Below are 27,636 nucleotides of genomic sequence, written 5' to 3'. Positions count from 1 at the left end.
ACTATGGTATTTTAAAGCTTGAAATATTGATTTACTGAAATATTGATTTGCTGGAATTGTGTCAATCGATATTTTAATTTAACAACATTTCAAAAATTATTTTCAATTAGATTAATCAATCAATTAAACTACCACACTAATCGCCACTCCCTAGGATGAGATTTATAGTGTTCTTGTCTTCTACTAGAATTGGTCCCAGCTTCACTGGTAATGGATCTTGGGGTGACAGGTCAGTATCATTTATTGAATATCTTGATTTAGGAGAGAGAAAATATAGAAATTCGATAGGGTTTGGTATAACCGCGGCCCGGGGAAATTCTTGTTTCTTACGAATTTGTCATGATCTAGCTTTCGAATCAGCATTTAATTCTTACCTGACATATCCCACTGTAAGTTTGCTACAAGTATCCTATAAATTATAATGGTACCTAGAGTTGGAGCAGTGATAAAGTCACGTGTGGAGAGTGCAGGTCACGAGGTGTCAATGTGGGATCCTAAAGTTCTCAACTTCCCTTTATTACAACAACCTATTCAGATGATAAAAGACAAGGTACGGTAAAATCTCATACATACCTCTACCGTGACCACTCCTTTCCCACGAAATATGTAATCAATTTTAGCGAAAATTTCGTGTTTTTAATGAAAGACAGACTTAGTTTTCATTCATAATCTGTTTTTACAACTAAAATTTTACTGCACACGAATGTAGCCCACCACTAAACACAGGTATCTGATTTAGAGTACTGTACCACAATGGATGATGGACCGGAAAAAGGAAATTGAGCAAGCTGATGGTTTCATAGCATGTTCAGCAGAATACAACTGTGCTATACCGCCTGCTTTGGCCAACATGCTCGATCACTTTCCACCTGCTTCGTTCAAACACAGACCTATCGGTATGTGCGGAAGTTATGTAATGTTAAAAGCATAACATATAATTCAATATTAAAATCTCAGTGTGTTCCACGCAAATGGTTTTGATTATGTACATCACCCACATGCACAGTCTGATAACAGTCTCTGGTAAATAGTTTAAATTAATTCTAATACTAATTCTAATGATAGGGTTAGTCACGTACAGTATGGGCTCTGGAGGTGGACTAAGAGTACAAACACCTTTAAAAGCCATGGTCACGGACATTGGTATGTTTACTGTTCCGGCCTCCGTCAAAGTAGACTTTGTTAACAAGAAGTTTGATGAGAACGGTAAGTTTGTTATTCTTTACGAGGCGGAGAGAATTATTTATTTAACAAACTATTTTTTTCCCTTTAACCATGCATTTCATTATATATAAATTATAGCGTATTGAAATTCATATCTTAGATAATAGATATTGAAATCAACAGAATATGACAATGATTCATAGATAACGGAACTAACTTAACCATGGCATGGAATAACTCTTCTGCTAGCGTACGAATATAATAATCATTTGACATTCGATCTCGAAATGAGCTAGAATTAAAACGTGCCCACAACTGATGCGATCCAAGAAGCAAAGAATTTAGAACCTAATAAAAATGATAGAACAATACGACCTAACTTATAAGTGACAATTCTATTGTAACAACTCAATTCAACTGTTTGTCTTGTTTTTAAAAGACAAACTGAAGCTCATAACATTGCCACTGGACTCCTCTGATCTGTGCCTTGAAGCTTTAGCAACAAACTGTTTCTGAACTCTCGTATTACAGCACAAGTAAATTATTGGATTGACAATACCATTCAAATAATAACAAGTTACAGTGAGTATCTGAGAAGTTTCATACGACATCTGAACTCCAAAACTTGACATCAACAAGAAGGGTTGGGTGGTAAGGAGACTAGTTACAATGATGACAGAGGTGGTGAGGATTAGTTTGGTAGCTTTGATTTTGTTCTTGATGATAACAGTTACCATGATGATATACATCACTAAGATAAGAAGGAAGGGCAGGCCCAGAAAGAGGGATTGCTGTTGTTTCCAGGGGTTGTAGTACGCGCAGCGGTTGTAGGGGTGGAAATAGTCAATCTGAAATATGAGATGGCATTTATTTAATTATTAATTTAATTCTTTATTTTTATCTTTATCATTAATTTAATTATTAATTATTGAAATATAGATTGTGTCTTTTGACTCCGACTTGCGACTTTTAGGTAGAACGATCGTGATGGTTATAATCATGATTGATGTGGTTTATTAAGTTTTGATTTAGTGCTGTAAGACAAAAACAACTGTCAAAGGTCTATCATGTGACAAGGTATTCTGAGATTAACAATAACAGTAACTTACCTGTAATTTTCCTAATCTGAAGGAAAGGATATCGTGAAGATTTAAAATGATCAGTGGCACCCAGGAAGCAACAACCAGAGCAAGGCTTGATCGATCTGTCATTAACCTCTTGTATCTTGTGGGGAAGACTATCGCCACAAAGCGGTCCAGAGTGAGCGGGAGAAGCGAGATTATTAAACTTTCCCTATAAATATTGTTGAATACATTTCAATTATGTGTTACTGGTTGTAAACGTCATCATGATTCTCTTTATAAACTATCCTCATTGAAGTGAACTCAAATTTCTTTAGAATAGCTTCAGTTCACGCTTCTCTTAAGCTTGAGAAACATTAATGGTTTTAAGATTTTCTGATGGAACGTACCAAAAGTTAATGACTCACCATAACGGCGCAGCTATGATAGTGAAGATGCGACACCAGGACGAGGCCTCCAAGTCATCTCCGACTCCAAGAACTGATTTAGATATGATACCCAATCCTCTGATTGTACCAATTATAGCTAACATCGCATCAAACATGGACACGTTTATTATAAATATGTTCTGAAACAGGGACAGGTCAGAGTTATAATAATACAAATTTATACCAGATTTAAGAAAAATCTAACAAATTCGTGAAAAGAATGTAATTTGTAACAGACTTACCTTATTGCCTGGAAGTCTTATGACATTGAAAACTAAGAGATAGAGCACTGTGCTGGACATTGAGAAACCAAGAATACCGATCACCGTTAGTATCGAACCCTGTAATGAGATATATGTACTGTGTTAGGAAATCAGGAGCACTGCTTTTTCTGCTTGTACAATAAAGTGCTAAGGAGCTTGTGATTTTTTACCATCCTAATCTGAAATACAAATTCAGCAGTTTTTACTACTCACGTTAATGATACGAAAAGAGCACACTTCCGTCTCGTTGAAACAGACATTTTCCTTGATATCAAATGGATCAGCCATCCAATCTCACCTGCTTACAGTTACAGTATGATATTATACTCTTGCAGATAACATATAATTTTGTATCGGATAGTATTATTAAAAAAACATGAACCCTTACAATGCCCTTACTAATGAGTGCTTATATTAGTACTCATGAGTGCTTATATTACTTATGAGTGCTTATATTAGTACTCATTACAAATTCGAGCATAATCAAGAATCTACTTGACATCTTGGCAATCTAAGGTTAAAAACTGATCCTGCGTAACTCAATACTTATGCTATACCAGTATCATCTGTTTAATGACATACGGCATCGTATACAAATAAATACCAGTTAAACAATTGTATCAACAAAATAGAAGCTCAAACCCTGGACATGTAAGCCGGGAAAGGAACCAATAAAAGTTTCGGAACCCAGCAATAGCACAGAAAGATTGGATATATATCAATTTAGTCTCGTATATTCGTATAGCAGGATATTGTTAATTCTTGCACGTGGTGCAATAAATTTTAAAATATCAGAGTTAATCGTCCACGTGCAAAAATTAACAATATCCTGCTACACGAATATTCGAGACTAAATTGTCAAAACTGAGAACTAGATGATGGATATACATTATATTCACCATTTACATTGGTTTTTCAGAAACATGATCTGCTAAAATAAATGGGAAGCTTATTAGCTATTCTTGAGGACTAAGGATCGCGACGCGACCCTTTTAGATATTTTGAAGCATGCACTTTATTGAGTTAGCTGTTAGAATGTGTGAATTCACAAGACACCAAGACCGTAAGTAAGGTTTACAGAACAGAAATCTCGAGTAGGTAAAGAAATGGTGACGTGAGTTGTGACGAGCCAAGGAACTCAAATTACTTTCACTTTCGATTTAGTACCTTACCACTTGATGAAATAAGCACACGAAAATAATCAAACTTAGTTAACCTTTTATCCTTATAGCAGTCGTTACTAGCTTAGCAAGTTACATTACCGTTGGAGCTGTAAGTTAACATTAAGTGGCATGAATATTAAATACCCTAATTTGTAATTACGCTTACCACCGGAAAATTATCGGAACATTGTTAACTACGTTGTCAAAGTAAAGGTCATAACGAATCGTGTTAAAGCTAGAAGGTTCCTCCTTTATTCGCACGTATCAGGTGTCATCAAATTACAGGTATTTACAGATATTTACCAGGTAGCGATCACACATGTAGCTATCTGAACCTCATTTCACTGCTTATATAGTCGACAATAGGACTGGTATGCCCCCCCCCCCCCCCCCGATATGAACAGTTCATTTTTACCATCAAATCAGGAACATCATATGAATAGGAAAAGGAATTCATTCTCCGACAAAATAACACCACAATGAATCATTGTGACAATGATTAAGTTAGATCACATCTCAAAATTCGTATGTGTGATACGTATTGTCGGGATTAGTGCAAACGCAACCTTTGCTGATATTGCTTTTCTTGTTCAATTCTTAATCAAATTAGCATGAAAAAGCACTTTGTATTCGTCTGCAATTTGTATGATCTATCATGCGACAAAGATCCTTCGACAATAATACTCTGTATGATTGTTCTAACCTTTATGCAATTAATTGGCATGAGAATGAAAATTGCTCTAATATATTCATTGGCATTATTACATCTTTGTCGCAGGATAGGAGCACACGAATGGAGCACCCAGTAAAATTGCTCTAGATATCAGGGGCCAGTGCGGCTGTGAACAAAATGACGCTTTTATTTTTGGGTTTGACTGACAATTTACTTCAGTCAGTAAAAAAATTGTATAGCAGTCATAATATATAATAATATTACAATAACAAAGAATAAAATTCACTTGTCATGAAAGGACCTTGCTGTTCAGTTTGTTGACAAGACTAGTACTATAATATGAAAACTTATTATGAGCTGCAGATATCTACATCTGGCATCGAATTAAAAATGCTGGTTGATCATTAACCAAACACACTTTTAATACACAAAACATATTCAGCCTGTAGATAAGGTCTTATCAACAGACTTCACTTTATTATCACGAATGAAGTAGTGCTTGCTTGAGTCCCGTTTGATCAGTTCTTTCATCTCACTGATAAGTTTACCATGTGCTTTTCTTTCTTCTTTTGTCCGGTCCGGGGCTAAATAAACTAATTTGAAATGCTCATCTGCTCTCAGTTTGTAGGCATTCTTCAGCATGAACTGCACATCTCCCAGTGTTTCCATCTCAACCTTGATAGGACGCGTTTTGTCGGGTGTCTTTTTTCCTAGTCTGTAAATATCTGTGGTGCCTGCAGGACAAGAAAACCCAGTCCTGTCGTATACTCCGCAAACAATCGCTGGTAAATCTTCCTCTTCTTCTTCTGCGCTTTCTTCCAAGCCATAGATTATGAAGTTTCTGGATCTTTCTTCCTCATTGTTAACCGCTCTGACGGCTTCCTTGACTGTTTTTGTTGTCAACAGTTTGGTCTGATTTATGTTCTTCTTTACAACATCCGCCCAGCTTTTGATTTCAGTTTTAACTGTTTTCTGCACTGAATCAATCTGATCCTGCTGTTTTTTCAGGAGCTCTTTCTGATTCTCAATCAGTTCTGATTTCATTTGATCTATTTTATTCGCGGCTAATTTGCATAGTTCCAAATTCTTTTCAACTAAATTCACTAGACTGTTAACAAATATTATAAGCGGGTCCTTGTCCACCTTCATCAGAATGCTTTTATCGAGTTCCATCGTGGAAGACACGTTAGCAGCCTTCAACACTTGTAGAATCCCAAACTTCATATCCTTTTCCATGGTGTGAAGTAAGTTAACCGAGAAATCCATTGTATACAGTCAGAGTACAATAATTGCAGGCAACTACACTGATTTAGTTCTAACTACACTAACGAAGTTAAAAACTGGTGCGAAAACAAAACTATTTACTGCAAACTGCGATGGGTTTAAACAGATCCACATACTGCGTTCCAATTCCTTTGAAAATTAGGAGTAGTCAGTTTTTCGCGGCGCTTTGTACTAATAAGTTACTAATAATCGAATTCTTATGATCTTTTGTAATCGTGCAAGAGGTACTGTTAAGAATGGATACTTTAGATCCAATGCAAAATCTTCTCCTGAGAAATATTCTAATCAAATATCAAAAGATTCAAGATCTCTTATATGCATTTTGATATTGTCATCAAATTTGGTTGGATTATATTCAATAAAAGAATCAAATATTTCACGCTACATTAAGACAATAGGAATATTAGATTCAATACACGTAGTAGATCTTTATCAGAAATATTTGAATCATCGAGGGTTTGAAGAGGTGACAAGTACCAAAGATCGCTGCTTATCGTGGGGTTACACAGTGACTGGTGAGACAAATATAAATATGTTCCCACGGCCCACCGTTCCAGTACAAAAGCCCGGGTATCTCTGTTATTAATCCTGTATATGCATTATGCGACAAAAGATATCAAGCGGCCGAACCCATTTGTTTTGACATGGATCAGTTGGTTTATTTGGTCAGCTAAATCAATTAAAATGAGCTCGTACAATGTTTTCACAGTCCAGCTGCATTTGTGTGAGGGAAGGTGAAAAAGGTGATACTAATATGAAAAAGAAAAAACAGCAGTTCCCACGTTTACCTTGTCCAACATTTGGGTGGGTGGGTCATTTGGATCATACACAGTAAAATACAATGAAAATAGGTTAGAAAAAGTTATAAAATTACGAGTCAAAATGTTCAGTAAAAGAACTCAAGTGCAGAAGTCAAAGACAAAACAGCAACCCCAAATTGATGTAACTTTACAATTTGTATTATAACTAATTTTACGAGAAGAGTCACGTTCCTATCAATATCGGGCATCATGATACAGCGCTATCGTCATTATAAGTGCTAAATGACAATTTAGAAATACCAGCGCATCAGCACCTGGTTCCAGCACCTCTTGGTATTATTAGCGGGCACTTTCCTTTCTAGTGCCGATGTGGTGACAGTGATGAGAATATCTTCAAGTAAGATCTACGAAACTGATGAAGCATAAAAACGTATTTTTGGCCAGTATTAGATGAGCTTATGTCAAAAGATAAATGAGGTTACATGAGGCCACTATAACACTAAACAATATACAGTGCCAAATACTCTCTATAATTTAGCAAGTTTGGGTAAAGTTTTCAGATTATAGTCTCACCAACGACCTGGAACCCTCATTGAAAGAAATGATACATTTTCTTTTAATAATGGTTCCGTACTTTAATTACTAGTTTTACTAGTGACTTGACATTTCAAAAATCATTAGTATCCGTCTGACTCTACAGAATTTATTATAGTTGGAGCAATTTTGCCGTTCTCTTGAGACTTGCGAGGTAGGTCATATTTTGGAGGTTTGGGACCGCGACAAATTGAATGATCATCGTAAAATCGTCGACCGATCATAAATCATAAAACTCTGATCTTTCAGCCCCGGCAATTATTTGAACTAGAGACTAAAAAGATGTACTCTGTTTCGACTGATTAAGCAGAATATGTTTGGCAACAATAAAATCACAGAAAATATGCAGTCCGATTATAAATTGTGACGCTATTAATAACAGAGAAGCAGCTGTGGTTATCGCTCATAGTGAGCTGTTTAAATGTGGTTATTTGTCATCGTTCCCCTTTGCATGGACAATGAGCTGAAAATCTTAGAATCAAGTTCAGTGATTTATCACGTGCTTGACTTGAAAGTATTGATAATAAATTACAACAATTAGGATAATGATCAACACGATAAACGGTTACAACTGATGTCCTAGATGCTCTAAATACAGCAAAGCTTGCAGTCTAAACAACTTATGGAATAAATACTTTAATGTTTTGCCAACGAGATTACGAAAATCCGGGACGCAAATTCAATGAAAAAATTCGAATAATGCGTAAAATCGGGGAAGCTGTTAACACATTCAAGTGAAAGATACCGACCCGTGAATAACTAATTACCGCTTGTAACACACACCAAGTTATCAACGTACTCATATTCCTAGACTTGAAATTAGACGTAAACCGCTGAAGAGTGTGATAACAAGTGACAAATGAAAAGTAATAAACTAATAACAACCACCCAGCCCAAAGTATGTGCCTTGTTGGGTGGCCGCCAAATCCCGCGGCCCACCCAGTGACTTTGTCAGTTACCATGATAGTCAAATTAGTGCAGTCGACTGTCATTTTCACTAAACTAAAATAAGGCATTGAACAGGCTAATCCATGCTCTCTGAGTCGCAGTATTACAAGCTATGGGTAGCGGAGAAACGCGTGGAATTGCTAAAAACGCGTGGCAAATGATGGTCTGTCATGATCTCATCTCGTACTTAAAGGATTTTTGTGCAAAGTTCAGAGCTCATTAAGATTGAAGTTATAATGAATGAAGTTTCTATGAACCTGCGAGGAGCCAGATTTGATTAGTTTCATTGAACGATCTTAGTAAATAAGCCAATGAAATTGTAGGGAGTTCAGTGCTTTGTAACTTAAACCATTATATTTAAGCACCACGATATTAGGCTGTGTTTACTATAGTTGTATGTCAGCCTGTCAGGGTGCTGGTTGTGACCAGAGTTCAGTGCTACAGTGTACAGATTACTGGAATTTCAGGACCTATTATTGAGTGATAGTCAAACAGATAGCGGGCTTTTGAACGTGACGGTTTAAATCTTCTGTGGCGCTGGATACTCTCGACCTTTCTAACTTATTAAACGAACTCTAGTATTCTTTTGGGAATAAGTCTGATGGTTTAGCTAAGAATTGTATGGAGAGTGGAGACCACAGACCAGGCATAAAATAACTGTAGTATGTTAAAAAATAATTACGATTATATATGCTCATTTTGGAGCAGACGTATGCTTTAAATAAGTAACTTACTTTTATTTGTGGCTAATGAAAGTGCGCCGATTTAAAATAAGCGGTTTTTTAGATATTATCATTGAGGTCAGCCAATCAAAATCCACATAAAAATCGATTCGATCGATTCTATGGTAAAAAAAGGATCCTAGCGCAGAAATGCTTTCAACTATGACTATAATAAATTTTAACCTGCGATAGTGCGATCACTGAAAAAAGTTTTAAAGCCGTTTTTACAACAAAAAATACTAAATACATTTTATCAATCATAAGCGGTTTTTTAGATATTATCATTGAGGTCAGCCAATCAAAATTCACATAAAAATCGATCCGATCAAAAAAGGTTCTTAACGCAGAAATGCTTTCAACTATGACTATATAGTAAATCTTAACCTGCGATAGTGCGATCACCGAAAAACATTTTAAAGCCATTTTTACAACAAAACATACTAAATTATAAATTTGATCAATCATTCTCTGTCCATAACGGAAATGAATCAATTACCGAATCAATTAAACATTTACAGAATCCATCAAGCTTGGCCCACGTAGTCGATATTCTGCATGAAAATTAGGCAGATGAATTACAGAGCTGAATTACAAAACTGACGCAAAGATAAGGTTGCTCTTGACAGTTATTAGTTCTTGACAGTTATAAGTTCCAAAAGGCTATATTAACCCTACCAGATAATCTACATATAGTAGAGACAGGTTACCTCTGGCCTGCTATATAGAGCGACTTTACTTTAATTAAATGCACACTCAAGGTACTGAAAGGTTATACACCCTTCGTCCTTACTGTGGAGCATGCATTGTATCATGAAGTTCAGGATATGAATTTATAATCATCTGATTTATAATCCAATTTCCTCCACCTGAAGCAAGTTTAACAATGTCTCAGTAAAGTTAAGTGTTAAAGTTAACAATAGTGAGAAAGCTGCCGTCGTCAAGTCGGGGTCATTAACGAACATTATAGTGGTAATTATGGTATTCTGTGTTATGCTGGCTCCTTGAATGCAGTATGTTAAAATTGGACAGCTTGGGTTTAATTTTTCTAATTTTTTCAAAATATACAGTATGCTTTTAAACACCGTTCTGCTGTAGCCTGTAATGGTAGCCTTCAATACATTTTTCAACGACAAATTATATCGTAGCAATTACTAATACATGCTAATATAACAAAAATCACTTTTACCGCAGTAGTCATGGCAACTATCAACACGTCTGATTTTTTATGGAATACTAAACAGCATATTTGAAGCAACAAGGCAAGACCTCTGCGATAGTGTCCGTTAAAAAAGCTGTATCCCCATCAAGTGACCATATTTTGTGGATCCTTTTAAGTGCTCCATATTACAAGTACCAACCTAGTGACTAGTCACGTGTACATTAGGTGGTGATTAGTGGACAGCACCTATTGTAGGGATCAGTTCGTGATTTAAACAGACGATATCCAAATGAACTCTGATCATTTTACTGTGCACGTGTATTTAAACAATAAAGCGAATATAATTGTGGCTAGGATTTATTTAAACTAGGTCGGTCTTGATTACATAGAGATGATATCCGAATTAATACTGAATATAATACCCTAATTTATTATTTGCTTTGTATAATTAAAAGTAAATATTAACTGAATATAATACCCTTATCTCACTAGTAAACGCCATCTAGCTAAACAGCTCGTACAGAACTGGTTCATTAATAAACAACAAAGTGAATAAACTGCTCCTTACCACTCAAATTAGACCACTGGTTGTATATTCTAAAGCTACTGATTGTTTAAATCTTTTCCATCCTGTACTACGGAGAGGAGACATACTTCAGAATGTAGCTTTGGCTAGAATCGGGAAATATTTAGTCTTTGGGGCGCGTCCGAATCTTGTTGTCAAGCCCTACTATGGCAAGTGGGTGAGAGCTGGCTAAGGTACGAGATTAACTGATTGAATATTATAAATCATACCTATTCCAGGGTCCTGTATCGACAAGAATATGGTTGACTACATAGACCGGATGGTTGCTGAAACTACTTGGTACGCTCAAGCTATCAAGAATCACAAGCAAACGCACGGCCTCCCAAGCATCAGCTCTTAAAAACTCCTAAGAGACTATATCAAACATTGATACCATACCTGTTGTATTTGAAGCAGAGATAATATTTTAGATTAAATGCATTTTATAAAATTCGATAGTTTATGATTCAAAATTTATAGTTTTATTTGAGATTATACATTATATGATTGATTGATCCGCTGAAATTTTCTTGTATTTTTATGATGTCGCACTTTTGACCCATAAGTTATTTAAACCTTCATGATATTGTCCATTATGTTGAATTGTTTGACTTCTGTTTTAAGAATGTATCCTTTACATGACTGAACATCGAACGACTCTACTTGACTCTGAAAGATTTTATAATGTTGTCATGTTTTTGTTATATTGATTATTGAAGTTTATATCATATTCTATTCATGAGATATATTGCATTTCTTCTGTCCAACAGATCTAACTTTTACTATGACAGAAACACAACAGTCAATAGTTTTATTCTCGTCTGCATGAAAATATCACTCTTGAAAGTTCGATGCCATCTTTGGGATCTGTTCAAGGCAAGCATTTCAAAGAAAGCATTTATAATTAAGTTTTGTCAATTTCATGAATATTATACTTACGAGGAAAATTTGTGATGAACTATTAAGAAATCAGTTCACAACTGTATCGTAAGACTATGTTACACGTTTGTGATTTTATAGTGATATTGCTTTGTCACCATCATCACCATCTCACTAACCACACTAACTCAGTATACAAGGTGGTACAATGTCAGAATTATTACGAAGTCCGAGTACTACCCCTCAACAAGGTACTGCAACCTCCCTACCTGGCATTCTTCTCGGAACTCCTAAATCACCATCGGTTAGCCATCTTACTTTTTATCAGTTACTTAATATTTGGGATGAATCTCATTTCGCTGTTTTATCTTAGTATTGTATCGATGATTGTGTGTCTGTTATATCGTCATGGCTCGTGAAGATAGAAGCAAGAAGATTGTACGCATTTGTTCGAAGTGTAAATCGATCACTGAAAAATACACCGGGTAGAGACATTTTCACTGTCAAATTATCAAAAGTCATAGCAACAAATCACACGAGACTGTAACATTGAGTAATTTACTTCAAACAATGGACAATGTTTCAATATTCACGTGGGTCACTGATTAGCCGTTTAGCCGCAATTTGCTACTCAGAGTAGAATTATAACCTTGAGCAGGTGGGTGAAACTCGTGTAATTGTCCACTTAGGGATGAAGGAGTGTGTTCAGGGCTCCGCAAATCTATAAGTTCTAATGTTAATGATAGGAATTGGTTAACTATTGTCAAACTATCATCAAAACCAAAGAACGTAGAGGTATGACACTGTCATATCTTTACGACCTTTGGTTTTGATGTGAATCTCGCACTTCAGCTTCGGTAAATTCCACAGTTCGGCATTCACAAAATGGGAAAAAAGCGGCTTTACTCTTTTTACACTTCTCACGTGACTAACTATGATCACGTGGCTAACTATGATCACGTGACTAACTATGATCATTATTCCAGCGTACACCGGTCTGTAACTACAACTACCCAGCCAGCAATGTCAGCTACAATCCTACTCCAGAACATATCAGATCAACCTCCCCCTCCCGCTTTGCTCCTAAACGGTTTGTCGGGGTTCTTAAATTTTAAATTTCTTATACTTAACCTTTCAGCGCAGATTTACTTTTATAATAACTATAAGCTTTTTGTCGCCATCAATAATAAACATAAAGGAAAATATCTGTGCGTCGGGGGGGGGGGGGGGGGGGGGGCCCGTGCGTCGTTCTTTTCAGTTTATTAAAGCTCTGACAATAAGTTGCTCCACAACAAAAGCTCGATCTAGCTAGCACTAGTTGTAACAAGCATGTAAAATGTGAATATAGATTATAGAAAGTGTATGCTTTAGAATGCAGTGCAGTAGTGCATGTACTTATAAAGAGTATAACTAAGAACAATATTAATTCTATCAACGTAGTTGATAACTGCTCTGCAATAGCAACAGTTAGGCTGCTCCTCTAGTAAAACTAGTACAGCTAGATATTACCCACAGAAAGCACCTCCGACACATTCCCAAGATTCATTGGCCTACTGGATTGATCAACGAACTGTATAATAGCTGTGAAACAAACACATTTTCTAAAAGAGTCAAACCTAATACTCTAATAAACTAAGGCTGGATAATTTTTTGTCATATGTTACGATTTGCCTTGACGAATGAGTAGAAAAGGTCGACATCGAAATGATTTATTTAAATTCTTTATACCCGACGTTAATCCAAGAGATTTAAGCTTACGAAATGTCGAGGACTTCTTTAAACTTAGGGATTTTGTCTTGAAAAGCAGAACAAGTTTATTATCATATTTACATGGAGAGTTCAACATATAACCAGAACTTAAGGCGTTCAGTGGACACTTAACAATGACCATATGCTTATTAAGCATGTTCATAGCATATGATTTGCTATTAACATCATCCACTTAAAGCACTTAAGTGCTTTAAGTACACTGTATGAGTTTAACCGAAGTGCACTTCGGTTAAACTCATACAGTGTCCAACCGCCAACGGTAATTTTGTCCGTTAACTTTAGAAACTTACAAAAATATCCTAACCTAAAAAAACGGTAGATCGACGAGTTCAGCGAACAAAGAGAACTGTTTACCTACAGAATCACTGTACGACAGTGTACTGATAACAGATAAGAGTGTGCTTCACAGGACACCTGAGAGACAAAGTAGACAAAGTGTGGTGGCTACTCCCATCACTCCTGGTTAGTTGTTACTTTACTTAAATACTTACTTAACTTAGCTACTCCCATCACTCCTGGTTAGTTGTTACTTTACTTAGATACTTACTTAACTTAGCTACTCCCATCACTCCTGGTTAGTTGTTACTTTACTTAAATACTTACTTAACTTAGCTACTCCCATCACTCCTGGTTAGTTGTTACTTTACTTAAATACTTACTTAACTTAGCTACTCCCATCACTCCTGGTTAGTTGTTACTTTACTTAAATACTTACTTAACTTAGCTACTCCCATCACTCCTGGTTAGTTGTTACTTTACTTAAATACTTACTTAACTTAGCTACTCCCATCACTCCTGGTTAGTTGTTACTTTACTTAGATACTTACTTAACTTAGCTACTCCCATCACTCCTGGTTAGTTGTTACTTTACTTAAATACTTACTTAACTTAGCTACTCCCATCACTCCTGGTTAGTTGTTACTTTACTTAAATACTTACTTAACTTAGCTACTCCCATCACTCCTGGTTAGTTGTTACTTTACTTAGATACTTACTTAACTTAGCTACTCCCATCACTCCTGGTTAGTTGTTACTTTACTTAGATACTTACTTAACTTAGCTACTCCCATCACTCCTGGTTAGTTGTTACTTTACTTAGATACTTACTTAACTTAGCTACTCCCATCACTCCTGGTTAGTTGTTACTTTACTTAAATACTTACTTAACTTAGCTACTCCCATCACTCCTGGTTAGTTGTTACTTTACTTAAATACTTACTTAACTTAGCTACTCCCATCACTCCTGGTTAGTTGTTACTTTACTTAGATACTTACTTAACTTAGCTACTCCCATCACTCCTGGTTAGTTGTTACTTTACTTAGATACTTACTTAACTTAGCTACTCCCATCACTCCTGGTTAATTGTTACTTTACTTAGATACTTACTTAACTTAGCTACTCCCATCACTCCTGGTTACTGGTTAGTTGTTACTTTACTTAAATACTTACTTAACTTAGCTACTCCCATCACTCCTGGTTAGTTGTTACTTTACTTAGATACTTACTTAACTTAGCTACTCCCATCACTCCTGGTTAGTTGTTACTTTACTTAGATACTTACTTAACTTAGCTACTCCCATCACTCCTGGTTAGTTGTTACTTTACTTAGATACTTACTTAACTTAGCTACTACCATTGCATCACTCCTGGTTAGTTGTTACTTTATTTAAATACTTACTTAACTTAGCTACTCCCATCACTCCTGGTTAGTTGTTACTTTAATTATACTAGCAGGAACCCGTAGGATTTCAAAAAAGGATTTCAAAAAGGATTTCAAGGATTTCAAGGATTTCAAAAAAAAAGGATTTCAAAATAAAATGATCATTACAATAAACATTGTGTCGGATCTAAATTTTAAAAAATAAAGATAAATGAAAGTCAAAAACGAAAAAACCGAAACCTGTCCTGAAAAATGCACGGTTGACGGTTATAGTCTAAAGAGTTTAAAAACCGAGCTATTCTAAAAAGGAATGTTCATGACGCGAACAACCAGTCCTTTGTGTCCATGCCTAAGATCCACACATAAATTCCACACTAAATCAAAAGTGTGAAACGCACACGAAAAATAACACACTGTCGGATCCACGTTTCGCATGTTGAGTCCGTGAGTCATGTTGTAGGTCCTTCCTTTTCTTTTCTGTCACTCGGGGGGAACCTCCGCTTGTTCACTTTACTCAAGAATCTGGCAGTTTCTCTGATCAATAGGATATCCTTGAAGAGGTCGGCAAAGGTCTCCGCTCCAGAGGTGATCATGGTTCTCGCCTGCTGACCTATGTTTCGCCTCAGGTCGTCGTAAAGCGAACAATCCGTGAGAACGTGTTTCTCATCTTCAATGATCGGCTCAAACATTGGTAGTTCGGCCAGTATACCGACAGCTTCAAGGTCTGATGAAGAACAGTGCTTACAAATGCGACTGAGCGGATTTTCACGGTTGATGGCGTATCTACCGGTCTCGATGTTGAACTTATGAGCACTCATTCTGAACTGCGCCAGCCGCTTCACCTCTTCTCCACTGAGCTGCAGGTTCAGGTACGCTTCAGCTGTAAATTCACTTTTGATAGTGTTGTAGAAACTGAGCTTCCGGTTGTTTTGCCGCTCATCGTTCCAACAGTTAATAAAAGTACTACGTAGTGCTGTTTTGAATTGGTTGGGGTAGGTCAACCTGCGAGATGATACTGACTGAAGGCTTTGTCGGAGATCTTCTATACCTTTGTACCATGGCAGATTGAGTGTGCGTTGTTCTATGAACGCCTGTCTGGCTAGACTTGTGCAACCAGCTCTGTCCATTTGCTCAAGTCGGTTGAAATACCCAAATACTTGCTTTGATGCCTTTATCACTAGGGGGCAGCGGCCTGTATCACCCCATACACTCGCATTTGAGGTTTTTCTGCCCACTCCTAAGGTCCACTTGAGGAATGAGAGATGAAGCTTTTCGAGAGGATCTCTTGCAGTCTCCTTCAGGAGAGATTTGGTGTTGATATTATCTTGATAGTTTCTGACAAAGAGAGTCTCTGGGAGCCACACCTGACATCCGTATGTCACAATCGGTACCACAAGCGCGTCGAATAGCTTGAATACGATTGTTCGCCTGAAGTGTCTTAAGTCAATACTGCTTTTTAGCGCGAAGTAGCTTCTGAGACCTTTTTGCTTCAGTTTGTTCTGTGCTACTGCTGAAGAACCGTTGAGGGTAAAGGTTATCCCGAGGTAGCAATATTCTCGAACTGATGTGATGTTGGTTTCGCCGAGTTGGAATGTCAGACTCTCTTTAAGGAGCCTCCCGGAACGGTTGAACACCATCACTGCCGTTTTTCCGATGTTAACGGTTAGTCCCCATTCGATACAGTAACTGTGTAAAACGTTTAGAAGTTTCTGTAGTCCAGTATGGTCAAGGGCAAGAAGTATAAGATCATCAGCCCAGAGGAGATGAGTGATATTAACATTATTCAGTTCAGGGACGTTGACTTCCTCAGCGTTATCCAGATCTAGGGAGAGTTGGTGGATGAAACACTTGAACAGCTCAGGAGACATCGGGTGACCTTGCTCAGTCCCACAGTGAATGTCGATTGTCTCTGACAATCTGTTCAACAGTTTGATTTTTGCTGAGGAATGTGAATACATCTGCTCGATACATTGAAAGTATCGACCTCTTACTCCTAGCTCCCAGAGTTTATAGAGCATGGCATCTCGGCACACAGAGTCGAACGCCTTCGCGTAGTCGACGAAGCATCCATATAGCCTCTTTTTCCGTTGCGTTACATACTTTTGGATGCAAGTTGAGAGTGTTAGTATGTGGTCACTCGTCTGTGCTTTTTTACAGAACCCTAGCTGGTTTATAGTGTCTGGACAGTTCAGTGACCGGAATGTGAGTAGGCGCTGTAATAAGATAGTTGAAAACAGCTTCCCAACATTGCTCGCCACGGCTATCGCCCGGTAGTTGTTCGGATCGTATACACTCCCCTTTTTGTGCAAGGGGGTAACTAGAGAGGTCGTCCATGGATACTCTCCGAGTTTCAAACAGTGGTTGAACAGGTTGAGAACAGCTGACAGCATTGGTTCATCTGACGAAATGAGGAACTCATTCAGGATTTTATCTTCGGCGATGGCTTTCCCTTTCTTAAGGCCTTTGATGGCGGTCCGAAGTTCCTCTATTTCGATATCTTTGTCCAGAACTTCCACGAGTTCATGAACACGAAGTTCAGTCTTTCTGCGTTCCGTGAAGTCAGCAGTTTCTTCATTCGGGATGGAAGGTTTTGAGTACAGCTCTTTGAAGAATTTACAGAAGTTCATCATATCGAAAACGTCCAGCTTTGAGCCATTTGAGGAGAAGCTTTTAAGTTTCTTAAAGCGACTCCAGTTTATGTCGCGCCCCTCGTCAACATCACGACAAAGAGATTCCACGAACTTGGCCTTCTTCTGTCTCACGAGCTTTCGGTATTCGCGGCGTTTGTTGTAGTAGCTGTCTCTCAGTTCTTTATCAAGAGGACTTTTACCGTATGTTTTAGCTAATCGATTTAGTTCACGTTTTTCGATGATGCAGGCAATATCAAACCATGGAGACTTCGGTTTTGCCCTTTTGTATCCCCGAGTTTTCCTATTGAGGGGTTTTTGTTTATGTTTTCTAGGTCTTGGTAGGGCCTGATCAGCCATATCACGATAAATGCCGACGATGTTTTCATTGAGCTTAATGACATCCTCCTTTTTTACGCAAACAGCTTCAACCAGTTCCGCGATTCTGCTTGCAAACTGGGGTTCTTTTTGGACATCTAGGAACTGCTGTTTATTCTCTGAAGCATTCTCGTCCCATTTGTGTTTTATTGGGGCTGGCTGGAGTGAGGATAGAATTTCGTCCGGATCAATTATATAATTATGACTCAGTTTCAGTGTGCATAAGCATGGGCGGTGGTCTGAGAATTTCGTAAGATCTAAGACCTTAAGACTTTGCACCGATTCCCTTAGCATGGGGGATGCTGTTACGTAGTCTACAACGCTGTGTCCATTGTAATTAATTGAGGTGGGTTCCCCAAAGATGTCTCCTAGTGTATCACCATTAAGAATGCTAAGGTTCAGACTGGATATGAAGTCCAGAAAGAGTTTTCCCCTTGGGTTTATCACAGAGTCTTTGCTTGATCTTGTTGATTTTTCTGGAAAGCTTGCGATTGTTGAGAAAGCCTCGATGTCAGCTGGAGGTTCATCATCAAAGTTAAAGTTGAGGTCCCCTGTTCTTGCATTGAAGTCTCCTAGAACCAGTTTCTCGCCGAGATCTGTGTTTTCAGCAACAAAGTCAATAATGGATTCGAGTGTTGACTGGGATGGTCCACCATTGCTGTTTTTCAGTCTCTTTTTGTAGGATGACTGCTCTGGGGAGTCGTATACGTTGATTATTGTGAACTTAAGAGTATCATCAGTGGCGGGGCAAAAAGTCACCGCTTGGATATCTGGATGGGAGCTTTTTACGGGCTTGAAGTCTCCTGACAGGGATCGATGGACCCCCACACATAGCCCGCCGGAGCGCGAACCGGTTCTAAGGCTATTGTAGCATTTGAAGTTTGGAAGGTGGAACTCAGCCTTCGTTTCCTGCAGGCAGAATATGTTACACCCAATGAGAAGTTTGACGAAGTCCTCATCATCGGCCTTGGGGCCCTCTTTGAAGGACATTGCGTCATGAATGTTCCACGACAAGATCCTCATAAGGTCTTGTTGGTGGCTCGTAGTCCTATCAGGTATAGAATTAATCATTGCGCTTCCTTTTCGGTTTGTATCCAGTTTCGTCCTCGTAATTCCCGTGACTGGTCTCCATGTCTACAGTTCTATAAAGAGAATCACGAAACTTCAGCCAGGTTTTCCGTTGGCCTCTTTCTGAGAGGAACAGTTCTACGCCATTTTTTCCTGTCCCTTTGTTTATGAATCCACCGAGATTACGATTACACGATGTAAAGACACGGTTTCGGTATTTTTGTCCTGATCTGAGGTTGCTCACAAAAGTTGACAGCAAGCCATTAAAGGATTCAATCTCCTCGGTCAGACGAGGGTAGCCAGGGATTGGGATGATCGCTGATAGGCAGAGTTTAGCCGTTGTCGATTCGAGGATGTTGTAGACCATCTGTTTATATTTACCGAAAAGATCGTCAGCAGAAAGTTTGAGCCAGAATAGGTCTTGAAATCCTGTATGCACGAACACGACATCTGGTTTTGTGTTTCGCACTTTTGATACGAGGCCTCCTTTCGAAATGATATCGTCGACCGAGAAGGCTCGATATGTGCTGATCTCAAAACGACTGCTAAATTTGGTCCCGTCAAATTTGTTGAAAAAATCATCGTGAACAAGGAGACATTTTCGGTTCGACCGCTGGGTCGGATGTGATCTTCCTCTTGGTGTTTCTGGGCTGGTCTGGGCATTCTCCTTTGGTGATTTTTGTGCTGGCTCCTTGTGGCTTAGGTTGTTAGCAGATACGGTTTCTCCATGAGTGCTATTTACTGTTGCCACATGGCTAGTTGGGATAGAATCTCCTGTATTTTCAGTTTGATCTATTCCTGGAGTCTTATCCTTATCAAGATCGGTTTTCTCGGAGGGGGGCTGTGATCGACTACTTCCTTCTGGTTCATGTTGTCGGCATTGGCCATTGGTATCGTTGGCTGTTGAAGTTGTGGCTTCTTCCCGGTCCTCCTTCTTGTTTGATGGTTTCCTAGGTCGTTTAGTACCCAGTGGTGATGGGGCTGTCTCACATGAAAGCCTCGTGTCATGGCTTCCTAGAACCTTGATATTCTGTTGTTTTTTTGTTCTGTCACTGCAGTGATTGCTTGAGGTCTGGTTATGATCTCTTGTCGAGTTGTCATGTTTAGGTGGACCTCCTGACTTGCCTCTAGTAGGAGCTAGATGAGCTCTAAGGCGCCGAGGGGAGTACAGCTGGTTGTTTTCAAATCTAGCGGAGGAACCAGGGATACTAGGAATAGGTATACTCTGCACTTCAACCTCATCCTCAGGAGGGATCATGTACGCAGACTCCTCGATGACTTCACTTTTAGATCCTATTCCCTCGATAACAAATTGTTCTTCCTCGATGAAAACCTGCTTGCTTCCTTTTGTTGTTGTTCGGCGGTATAACCCTAAAATGGTGTCAAGACTCAAGAGACTAAAATAATTATTACCTATTTAATTCGCGTTTTTGACACCACTCGGGGGTCCAAATTTTGGGCTCTAAAACTCTTATTCCTTGGCCAATTTTTTATTTTTTCATGCTGATTTGAAAAGCATAAAAGCATTTGACCCAGTCAAAAAAGTTTCAGTTGTATATCTTTTACGGTTTTTGCGGAAAGTCGCGTTAAAGTTGATGCCGTGGTGTCAGTAAAATGGCACAGATATATATATATATATATATATATCGTCTCGCTTTATATATAGTAAGATACTTACTTAACTTAGCTACTATCATCACTCCTGGTTTGTTGTTACTTTACTTAGATACTTTACGTGACGTTAGTTCTTTACATTAGTTAGAAGGTTTACATAACTTAAAAGTAAACAAAATTTGGCCAGTTGGTAGATCACCGACCGGCTATAAGCCGGCTACTAACCGGCTATAAGCCGGCTTATAGCCGGCTACAATTTTTATAGCCGGCTATAAGCCGGCTTATAGCCGGTTAGTAGCCGCTTACATTTGTTGTTGAGCGACGGCTATTAGCCGGCTATAAGCCTGCTATTAGCCGTTTTGGTATTAAAAGTGGTTATGAGCCGGCTATAAGCCGGCTATAAGCCGGTTATAAGATATTAACTCAACTACATCGTACTGAACGATAGTCAGGAGCCGGCTATAAGAAATTCAGTGAAAACGGCTATTAGCCGGTTATAAGCCGGCTATTAGCCGTTTAGGTATCGAAAGTGGTTATAAGCCGGCTATAAGCCGGTTATAAGATATTAACTCAGTTCAGTACGATGAAGTTAAGTTAATATCTTATAGCCGGCTTATATCCGGCTTATAACCACTTTCGATACCTAAACGGCTAATAGCCGGCTTATAACCGGCTAATAGCCGTTTTCGCTGAATTTCTTATAGCCGGCTCCTGACTATCGTTCAGTACGATGAAGTTGAGTTAATATCTTATAACCGGCTTATAACCGGCTTATAACCACTTTCGATACCCAAACGGCTAATAGCCGGCTTATAACCGGCTAATAGCCGTTTTCACTGAATTTCTTATAGCCGATACCTAAACGGCTAATAGCCGGCTTATAACCGGCTAATAGCCGTCGCTCAACAACAAATGTAAGCGGCTACTAACCGGCTATAAGCCGGCTTATAGCCGGCTATAAAAATTGTAGCCGGCTATAAGCCGGTTTATAGCCGGCTTATAACCGGCTTATAGCCGGTCGGTGATCTACCAATTTCCCGCAAGTACATAATAATATTAGTAGATTCAGTGACTTCTCCAATTCTATACGGAACATGAGAAATATGAGCTAATAGTTCAATTCAAATGTTAATGATACTGTGAACTTGGCTAAGTGCTTTTGTATGTGCATTGTGCAAAGATAGTCGGGGGGGGGGGGGGGGGGGGGGGGGGGGGGGGGGGGGGGGGGGTCAGGTTCTAAGTTCTGTACGTGACGTCGACTAAGTGTGATTCTGGAATTTTGTCAAACTAACTGTTGTGGTACTAACTGTTGAGAAATCACGGTACTAAAGTGTCTTGGTATATAAAATAAGATACCCACCCATAAATTGCTTTAAACAGCTCATTAAACATTGGAAAATGGACAAATTGTAACCACTATTTAGTAATGGTTTTGTTTTCAATGTAGTCTAATTAGATAAAAAGTTACAAAAAGAGGAAAAAAATTCAAAAAACCCCAAAAAGAAACTCAAAAAAGGTAAAATGTGTTTTTTTGGGGTTGGACACCCCCCTTAGTACCATGTACTAACTGTTTTTCTGGGAAATGTACCATGTACGAACTGTGTTTTGGAAGAAAAAATGACCCACCCCCCCCCCCCCAACGTCACGTACGGTACTATGTGTATGATCCCCCCCCCCCCCCTTCAAAGATTGTAGGAGTGAATTGTCTAGTAACTTAGTACAGTGGCGTAACGTTGCCTGTTGGCGCCCCCTCCCCTTTTGGCGCCCCTCCCTTAAATTGGACAAATTAGGTGATTTTAGGTGATTACTATAAGCAATTAATATTGGACCAATTCATTTCCTGTACAATTTCTACACGTGAATACTGAATACCAGACACCAGTAAAAATAGCATGTCACTAACAACCGTGACCGAATTGACTAGAAATTAAAAAAATTTGAAACCTCAAACACTAACATAGACACACAAACGGCATAGAAACTAAGAAACAGTTGAGCGTAGAAGAATAGATTATAGATCTTTAAGATCTACGTGTAGTGTTGACAATGCACATTGTTCAGATACATTAATAGGGAACGTACAAGTTCCATGCTGTTCTGAATTACATGTTGTTCTGAATTACAAGGTAATTCAATTATAAGATTAATTTAGTTAATTGATGAACTGATTGTGGGTAGTACAGTAGTTTGTTATTCTATTTGGTGGTAAAGCTGAATCAATTCAAGTGAAGTCCGCATTTCATTTAATTTTAAAGCAAAGAATAACACTTGAAAACAACGACAACAAATTTGAAAATAGAATAAAGCCAGGCTTGACTACGTTCGACCGCACTGTGTAACGGGTACCCGAATCAGTTGAACAATGTTACAATGTACTCATGTACGGCTTTATCAACTAGCAACAACATGAAAAGTTCACTCTCAGACACGAATTGAGGATTGTGAATTCGCACAATGACTATTTTCGTCATTTATACGTAAATGTTAATTGGTCATTACTAATTTTCGCTGCCGTGAATATTGAACATAGCATTGCTTTAAATATTTGGTGCCAGCTCTTTAATAAAGATAATACAATACGTACTATATTAAATCAGGGAACTTATTTGGAAAAGGAAACTCCTTGCATCCTTGGAATTTTTTAGATTGAAAGGTCAAGTCAAGATTTACAAATTTATATGAGTACAGACCCAGTATCATGACGTTTACTAAAGATTAACACCAGTTTATAATCTGAATCTACAGTTGTCAAAAACAAAAAAGATACAGAAGCCGGTAAAAGCTGTCAGAAAAATCGTAGGATAAAGGACTCTAAAAATGTTCCGTTTTTCTACCACCTGGGGTTTTTCTACTCACACCTCCATAATATCGTATTATAACAAGCACCTCACTTTCGACTGAACTTTTTAGCTGTTCAGTACCTAATAATGAAGGAACAGTTTGTCTGTGGTAACATTTCACATGTTCGTGAGACGTAGGCTTTTGAATAGTATTATGTTCCTCGACCTAGGGACATTACACAGATGTGTAATTTCGCATGAATCCAATGGATCCTTAGCTACTCCCTAGGTGAGTAATTTAAGGTTCGATGTCTTGCTGATGATATTTTAGCGAGGAACTGTGGACGATCACACATTTTAGTAACAGCTGTTACTCCTAGGGCTGTGCTCCCCTTCTTAGTTATAAAATTCCAACAATCCCCAGGAAGCAGAGCCAGGTCCAGGTCCCCCGCCCGGAGATTAGGAACTTTAGCTGGAGAGAGTATGTACGAGGAACCGTTACCGGACACTTGGGTTACTGTGTTCGGGTAAGTTACAGACAGAAGTTACATAACATAGGGACAAACAGACAGACAAACAGAGGGACAAACAGACAGGCAGACAAAAATACAGGCAGGCAGGCCGCAGACAGACAGATAAAATATGGTTTTAATGGTCCCTAGCTGTTGATTTGACATATTTTATTGTTTCAGATTTCCGTCAAATTCGTCAGAATCTGTGTTGCAGCATTTCTCGCAGTTCGGAAAAATAACAAAGTTCGAAAAGCCATCACAAGGGAATTGGCTGCATCTCATGTTCGAATCTAAAATACAAGCTAGAAAGGTCAGTATAATATCGATTATAGACAAAGAAGGTGTGCTTGTTTTTACACGTTACAGCGATAGACCAATCAGCTTGCGACATGGAACAACCATAGCTAGAATCAGATTGCAGCTGCAATCAATCAAGTACTTGTATTTTTGTCACGTGTCAAAACAAACTTGCACCATCTTCAGCTCCCCAGCCACGTCTACAGTTATCCATGAAATTATTTTACTTGATGGGAGTTGATGTCAGTTTGTTTATTACGTGCCTACATTCCACAACTGTGCTAGGCTTTTCAAATTGTACAATGATTAAGCTGCACTTTTATAATGATCACTTCAGGCCCTGAGTAGAAGTGGGTCTGTTCTCAACAGAGATATAATGATTGGTGTAGTGCCATGTACTGATCAGGTAATTATTTCTTTCGTGATTAAGTAAGTAACTTATGGGTTAATAGTTGTTTTAGTAGTTCCAATTTCCATTTGTAGAATTCATCTGTGTAATTTTGACCGATGTATCGCTTAAGTTAACAAAATCGAACGAGATACTGCTTTTTTGTTAAATTTTATCTTCTTTGCATGATCTGTTCAAATTGTGCTGATAAACATAGAACGCTTAGCGACGGTCTCTCAGAGCTAATCTGACTTCAACTAAAACGTAGGGCGCGGAATAAATATTTCCATACAGTTTTCATGGCCCACATTTTCTCAGGCGCGCTTATTGCGCGCTGGTTTCTATTTGAATTTCAAATATCGGCCGGTAAATTGTGCTTGTTGCTTTCAATTTGAACTAGTACCTTTCTATAAAACCAGACACAACTGACACATATCTAATATCTTGGTGTGCGATTTTGTCTAGACCTTCTTCCTTTGTCGTAGGAGGTGTCTCACGAATGACTTGTCATTATTAGAAAAAGCATGAACTTTTTAATCTACAAAAAGCGATTAAATCAGCCAAAACAACTAATAAGGAATCATGTTATAAACTGTGTAGCCGAAATAATTGTCTACAAATTCTCGGCGATGCACTCTTCTACCGTGTTATCTGATCACACGATTCATGTGCAATATTATCAAATCCTGCGAGTAACTACATGTTCAGAAAGGATCGTGCACTGCAAATAACTACATGTAGGTACAATTACTAAACGGGCAACACATAACTGGGCAGTGGGTAAAGAATGCAGATATTCACTTCGTCACCCTGGAGCACCATTGGGCTGTTTGCTCGATTACTGATTGATGTAAGCGTCATAAATGGACGATTGCAACATAGTAATTAGTTGGCCTTTAGTCAACATAGGGTGGACGTTTGCCGCAGACTAGGGAATATGAAGACTTCATGGCTAACAGGGAGACTCATTAATCAGTTTATTGCAACACACAATATTACACAGCAGTATAATATATGGCAAATCAAGTGTGTTTGCGACCAAATCTGGTCCACGAGTCACGACTTGTTAACTCGTTAACCTTCTCCTTTGATCGTAGATAATCTCACTGTAGGCTGATGTTCAATTATCAAGACTGCCACAAATAACAGTACACATTTCAGAGAATTAAAAGTTCGGGGGAAAGTTTAAATTCCTCAGTAATACACACACCCAAACGACACGCAAAACCACACGAGGTTAGTTATCGAGATATTATTACTCTTATTATTAGGTTGTTGATTACTAGTACAGTGTAATGCCAGCGACTTGAACAAGTTTGATCATCATTATAGTCCACAGAGAACCATAAATTAACCGTGACAGATTGGAGTATACTGTTGATTTTCATTCTTCAAGCTCCTTTCTGTTTAAGTTGACAGTCATAAATTGATTAATTAATTAATATCCAGGTAGCTCAAGATGTGACTCTCTTACCTCGCAAGGACGAAGGGATTTTGTATAGAATGGTGGGATATGTTCTTGGGTGGTAACATATTGACAACTAGTTGGATTTGAGAAATAGGAAATATGACGTTGGGTTGGGGGAAGTTTTTAATCTATCTGAATATGATAAAATGTGTGGTGATTAAATTTCTAAACAACCTGTCTCCTTTATTGGATATATTTTAATTTTCGTAGCATTTTGTAAATTATTGCGTATTGGACCCTACGATTTGATGACCAAAATTAATCGGTAACTATTCCTTTTTTGCCTCTGACGCAGATTTTTATGGAAAATTTGATGCTCTTTTTGAAGAGAGTTCAAAATGATGTGTTTTGTTTGAGCTAAATATTGGCCGATTTATTTAAGCTAAATACAACGTTTTGAATGTTGACATTCCCATCAATTTGTAGTCGATTTTGTACATTTTAAAAATTGTGCATTTTAACACTTCAAAACGCTTGCATTTTAAAATTGACTATCAGTTTTTTCTTTTCCAATTGCAATCGCATTCAGTCAAAACAATACTTTTCGAAATAACCCAAATAAAAAGAACTAAATCCTGGGGCTCTGGGGGGGGGGGGGGGGGGGGGGGGGGGGCAACCATATTAAAGTATATCCCCGGGTCAAAATCGGAAAAAATCCTACATTTTAATATACTTTAATATACCTACAATTAGAAGATTTATATTCTTCGTTAAGATTTACATGATGAACTATATTTTTCACTCAGATTCGCAAGATAAGCCTGTTTTAGGACTAGTACATGAATTTCCATCCAGATTGGTCAAAAATTGGCTGAGCTATGAGCTTAAAAAAATATGCCCATATTTGGGCATACGCTTTTGCCCAAATTCGATAAAATTTCAATATTTTTTAATGAGACTAACTCTATGTGAAAGATATAACTCAGTGTTTGTTGAATATAGTGGATACTAAGTAAAAAGACCTCCATGAACAAAATTTGGAAAATTGCACATAATATCTCGGTTCGGAAGACTAGCCAAAATGACTTCATAAAAATTGAAATAGCTCCATCAGTTTTCAATATTTTTTCAAGAACTTTTTGGAATCGATTGCATTTCAAGCTTATTTTGGGCAACAATTTTTGATGTAGGCCTCCAAGGAGATAGGGATATATTAAAGTATGTTGTAGGTATATTAAAGTATATTAAAGTATATCCCCGGGTCAAAATCGGGAAAAATCCTACATTTTAATATACTTTAATATGGTTGCCCCCCCCCCCCCCCCCAAATCCTCATTTTCCTACCTGGGTTACAGTGGAGTTCCCGCCTGACATAATTATACTCTGCATACACCGCGCCATCTCAGCCACCACTCGTAGGTGGGAACTCCACTGTAATAAGGCGCTCC

General features: G+C 38.2%; 3 protein-coding genes across 4 annotated transcripts; 2 read left to right on the top strand and 1 right to left on the bottom strand.

Moving 5' to 3' along the window:
• Positions 1 to 158: 158 nt before the first annotated feature.
• LOC134819625 (NADPH azoreductase-like) lies at positions 159 to 11,608 on the top strand. The gene is made up of 5 exons (XM_063829651.1): positions 159 to 229; positions 433 to 550; positions 740 to 896; positions 1,066 to 1,206; positions 11,046 to 11,608. The coding sequence occupies exons 2-5, from the start codon at positions 485 to 487 to the stop codon at positions 11,165 to 11,167; spliced, it is 486 nt and encodes a 161-aa protein (XP_063685721.1). The 5' UTR covers positions 159 to 229; positions 433 to 484; the 3' UTR covers positions 11,168 to 11,608.
• LOC134820020 (allatostatin-A receptor-like) lies at positions 1,379 to 3,231 on the bottom strand. The gene is made up of 5 exons (XM_063830197.1): positions 3,151 to 3,231; positions 2,917 to 3,015; positions 2,654 to 2,814; positions 2,274 to 2,457; positions 1,379 to 2,012 (listed from the first exon to the last, which is right to left on the bottom strand). The coding sequence occupies exons 1-5, from the start codon at positions 3,223 to 3,225 to the stop codon at positions 1,578 to 1,580; spliced, it is 954 nt and encodes a 317-aa protein (XP_063686267.1). The 5' UTR covers positions 3,226 to 3,231; the 3' UTR covers positions 1,379 to 1,577.
• A 263-nt stretch (positions 11,609 to 11,871) lies between the features above and the next one.
• On the top strand, positions 11,872 to 26,709 carry LOC134819236 (nucleoporin NUP35-like). 2 transcript variants are annotated; one of them, XM_063829055.1, is made up of 8 exons: positions 11,872 to 11,989; positions 12,672 to 12,775; positions 13,775 to 13,917; positions 24,008 to 24,110; positions 24,276 to 24,405; positions 24,730 to 24,798; positions 25,942 to 26,016; positions 26,230 to 26,709. In XM_063829055.1, exons 1-8 carry the CDS (start codon positions 11,894 to 11,896, stop codon positions 26,308 to 26,310), a joined length of 801 nt encoding a protein of 266 aa, XP_063685125.1. In that variant the 5' UTR covers positions 11,872 to 11,893; the 3' UTR covers positions 26,311 to 26,709. The 2 variants fall into 2 exon arrangements, with proteins under 2 accessions (XP_063685125.1, XP_063685126.1); XM_063829056.1 differs by having other exon boundaries at positions 25,942 to 26,020; positions 26,234 to 26,404.
• The last annotated feature ends 927 nt before the right edge of the window (positions 26,710 to 27,636 follow it).

Source organism: Bolinopsis microptera, chromosome 8, assembly GCF_026151205.1.
Source record: "Bolinopsis microptera isolate Bmic1 chromosome 8, MBARI_Bmic_1.0, whole genome shotgun sequence".
In the NCBI taxonomy this organism is placed as follows: domain Eukaryota; kingdom Metazoa; phylum Ctenophora; class Tentaculata; order Lobata; family Bolinopsidae; genus Bolinopsis; species Bolinopsis microptera.
This window is presented reverse-complemented; position numbering and strand designations above follow the sequence as displayed.

What these genes read in the sequence shown, in the direction of transcription:
- LOC134819236 (XM_063829055.1), top strand. Translation starts at nt 11,894, where the DNA reads ATGTCAGAATTATTACGAAGTCCGAGTACTACCCCTCAACAAGGTACT. An exon ending in ACTTGGGTTACTGTGTTCGG is followed by an intron (nt 24,111 to 24,275) that starts GTAAGTTACAGA and finishes TTATTGTTTCAG; the next exon opens with ATTTCCGTCAAATTCGTCAG. An exon ending in GACACGCAAAACCACACGAG is followed by an intron (nt 26,017 to 26,229) that starts GTTAGTTATCGA and finishes ATTAATATCCAG; the next exon opens with GTAGCTCAAGATGTGACTCT.
- LOC134819625 (XM_063829651.1), top strand. Translation starts at nt 485, where the DNA reads ATGTGGGATCCTAAAGTTCTCAACTTCCCTTTATTACAACAACCTATT. An exon ending in GTTCAAACACAGACCTATCG is followed by an intron (nt 897 to 1,065) that starts GTATGTGCGGAA and finishes TTCTAATGATAG; the next exon opens with GGTTAGTCACGTACAGTATG. An exon ending in CAAGAAGTTTGATGAGAACG is followed by an intron (nt 1,207 to 11,045) that starts GTAAGTTTGTTA and finishes TACCTATTCCAG; the next exon opens with GGTCCTGTATCGACAAGAAT.
- LOC134820020 (XM_063830197.1), bottom strand. Translation starts at nt 3,225, where the DNA reads ATGGCTGATCCATTTGATATCAAGGAAAATGTCTGTTTCAACGAGACG. An exon ending in GCTCTTTTCGTATCATTAAC is followed by an intron (nt 3,016 to 3,150) that starts GTGAGTAGTAAA and finishes ATCTCATTACAG; the next exon opens with GGTTCGATACTAACGGTGAT. An exon ending in ATCATAGCTGCGCCGTTATG is followed by an intron (nt 2,458 to 2,653) that starts GTGAGTCATTAA and finishes CAATATTTATAG; the next exon opens with GGAAAGTTTAATAATCTCGC.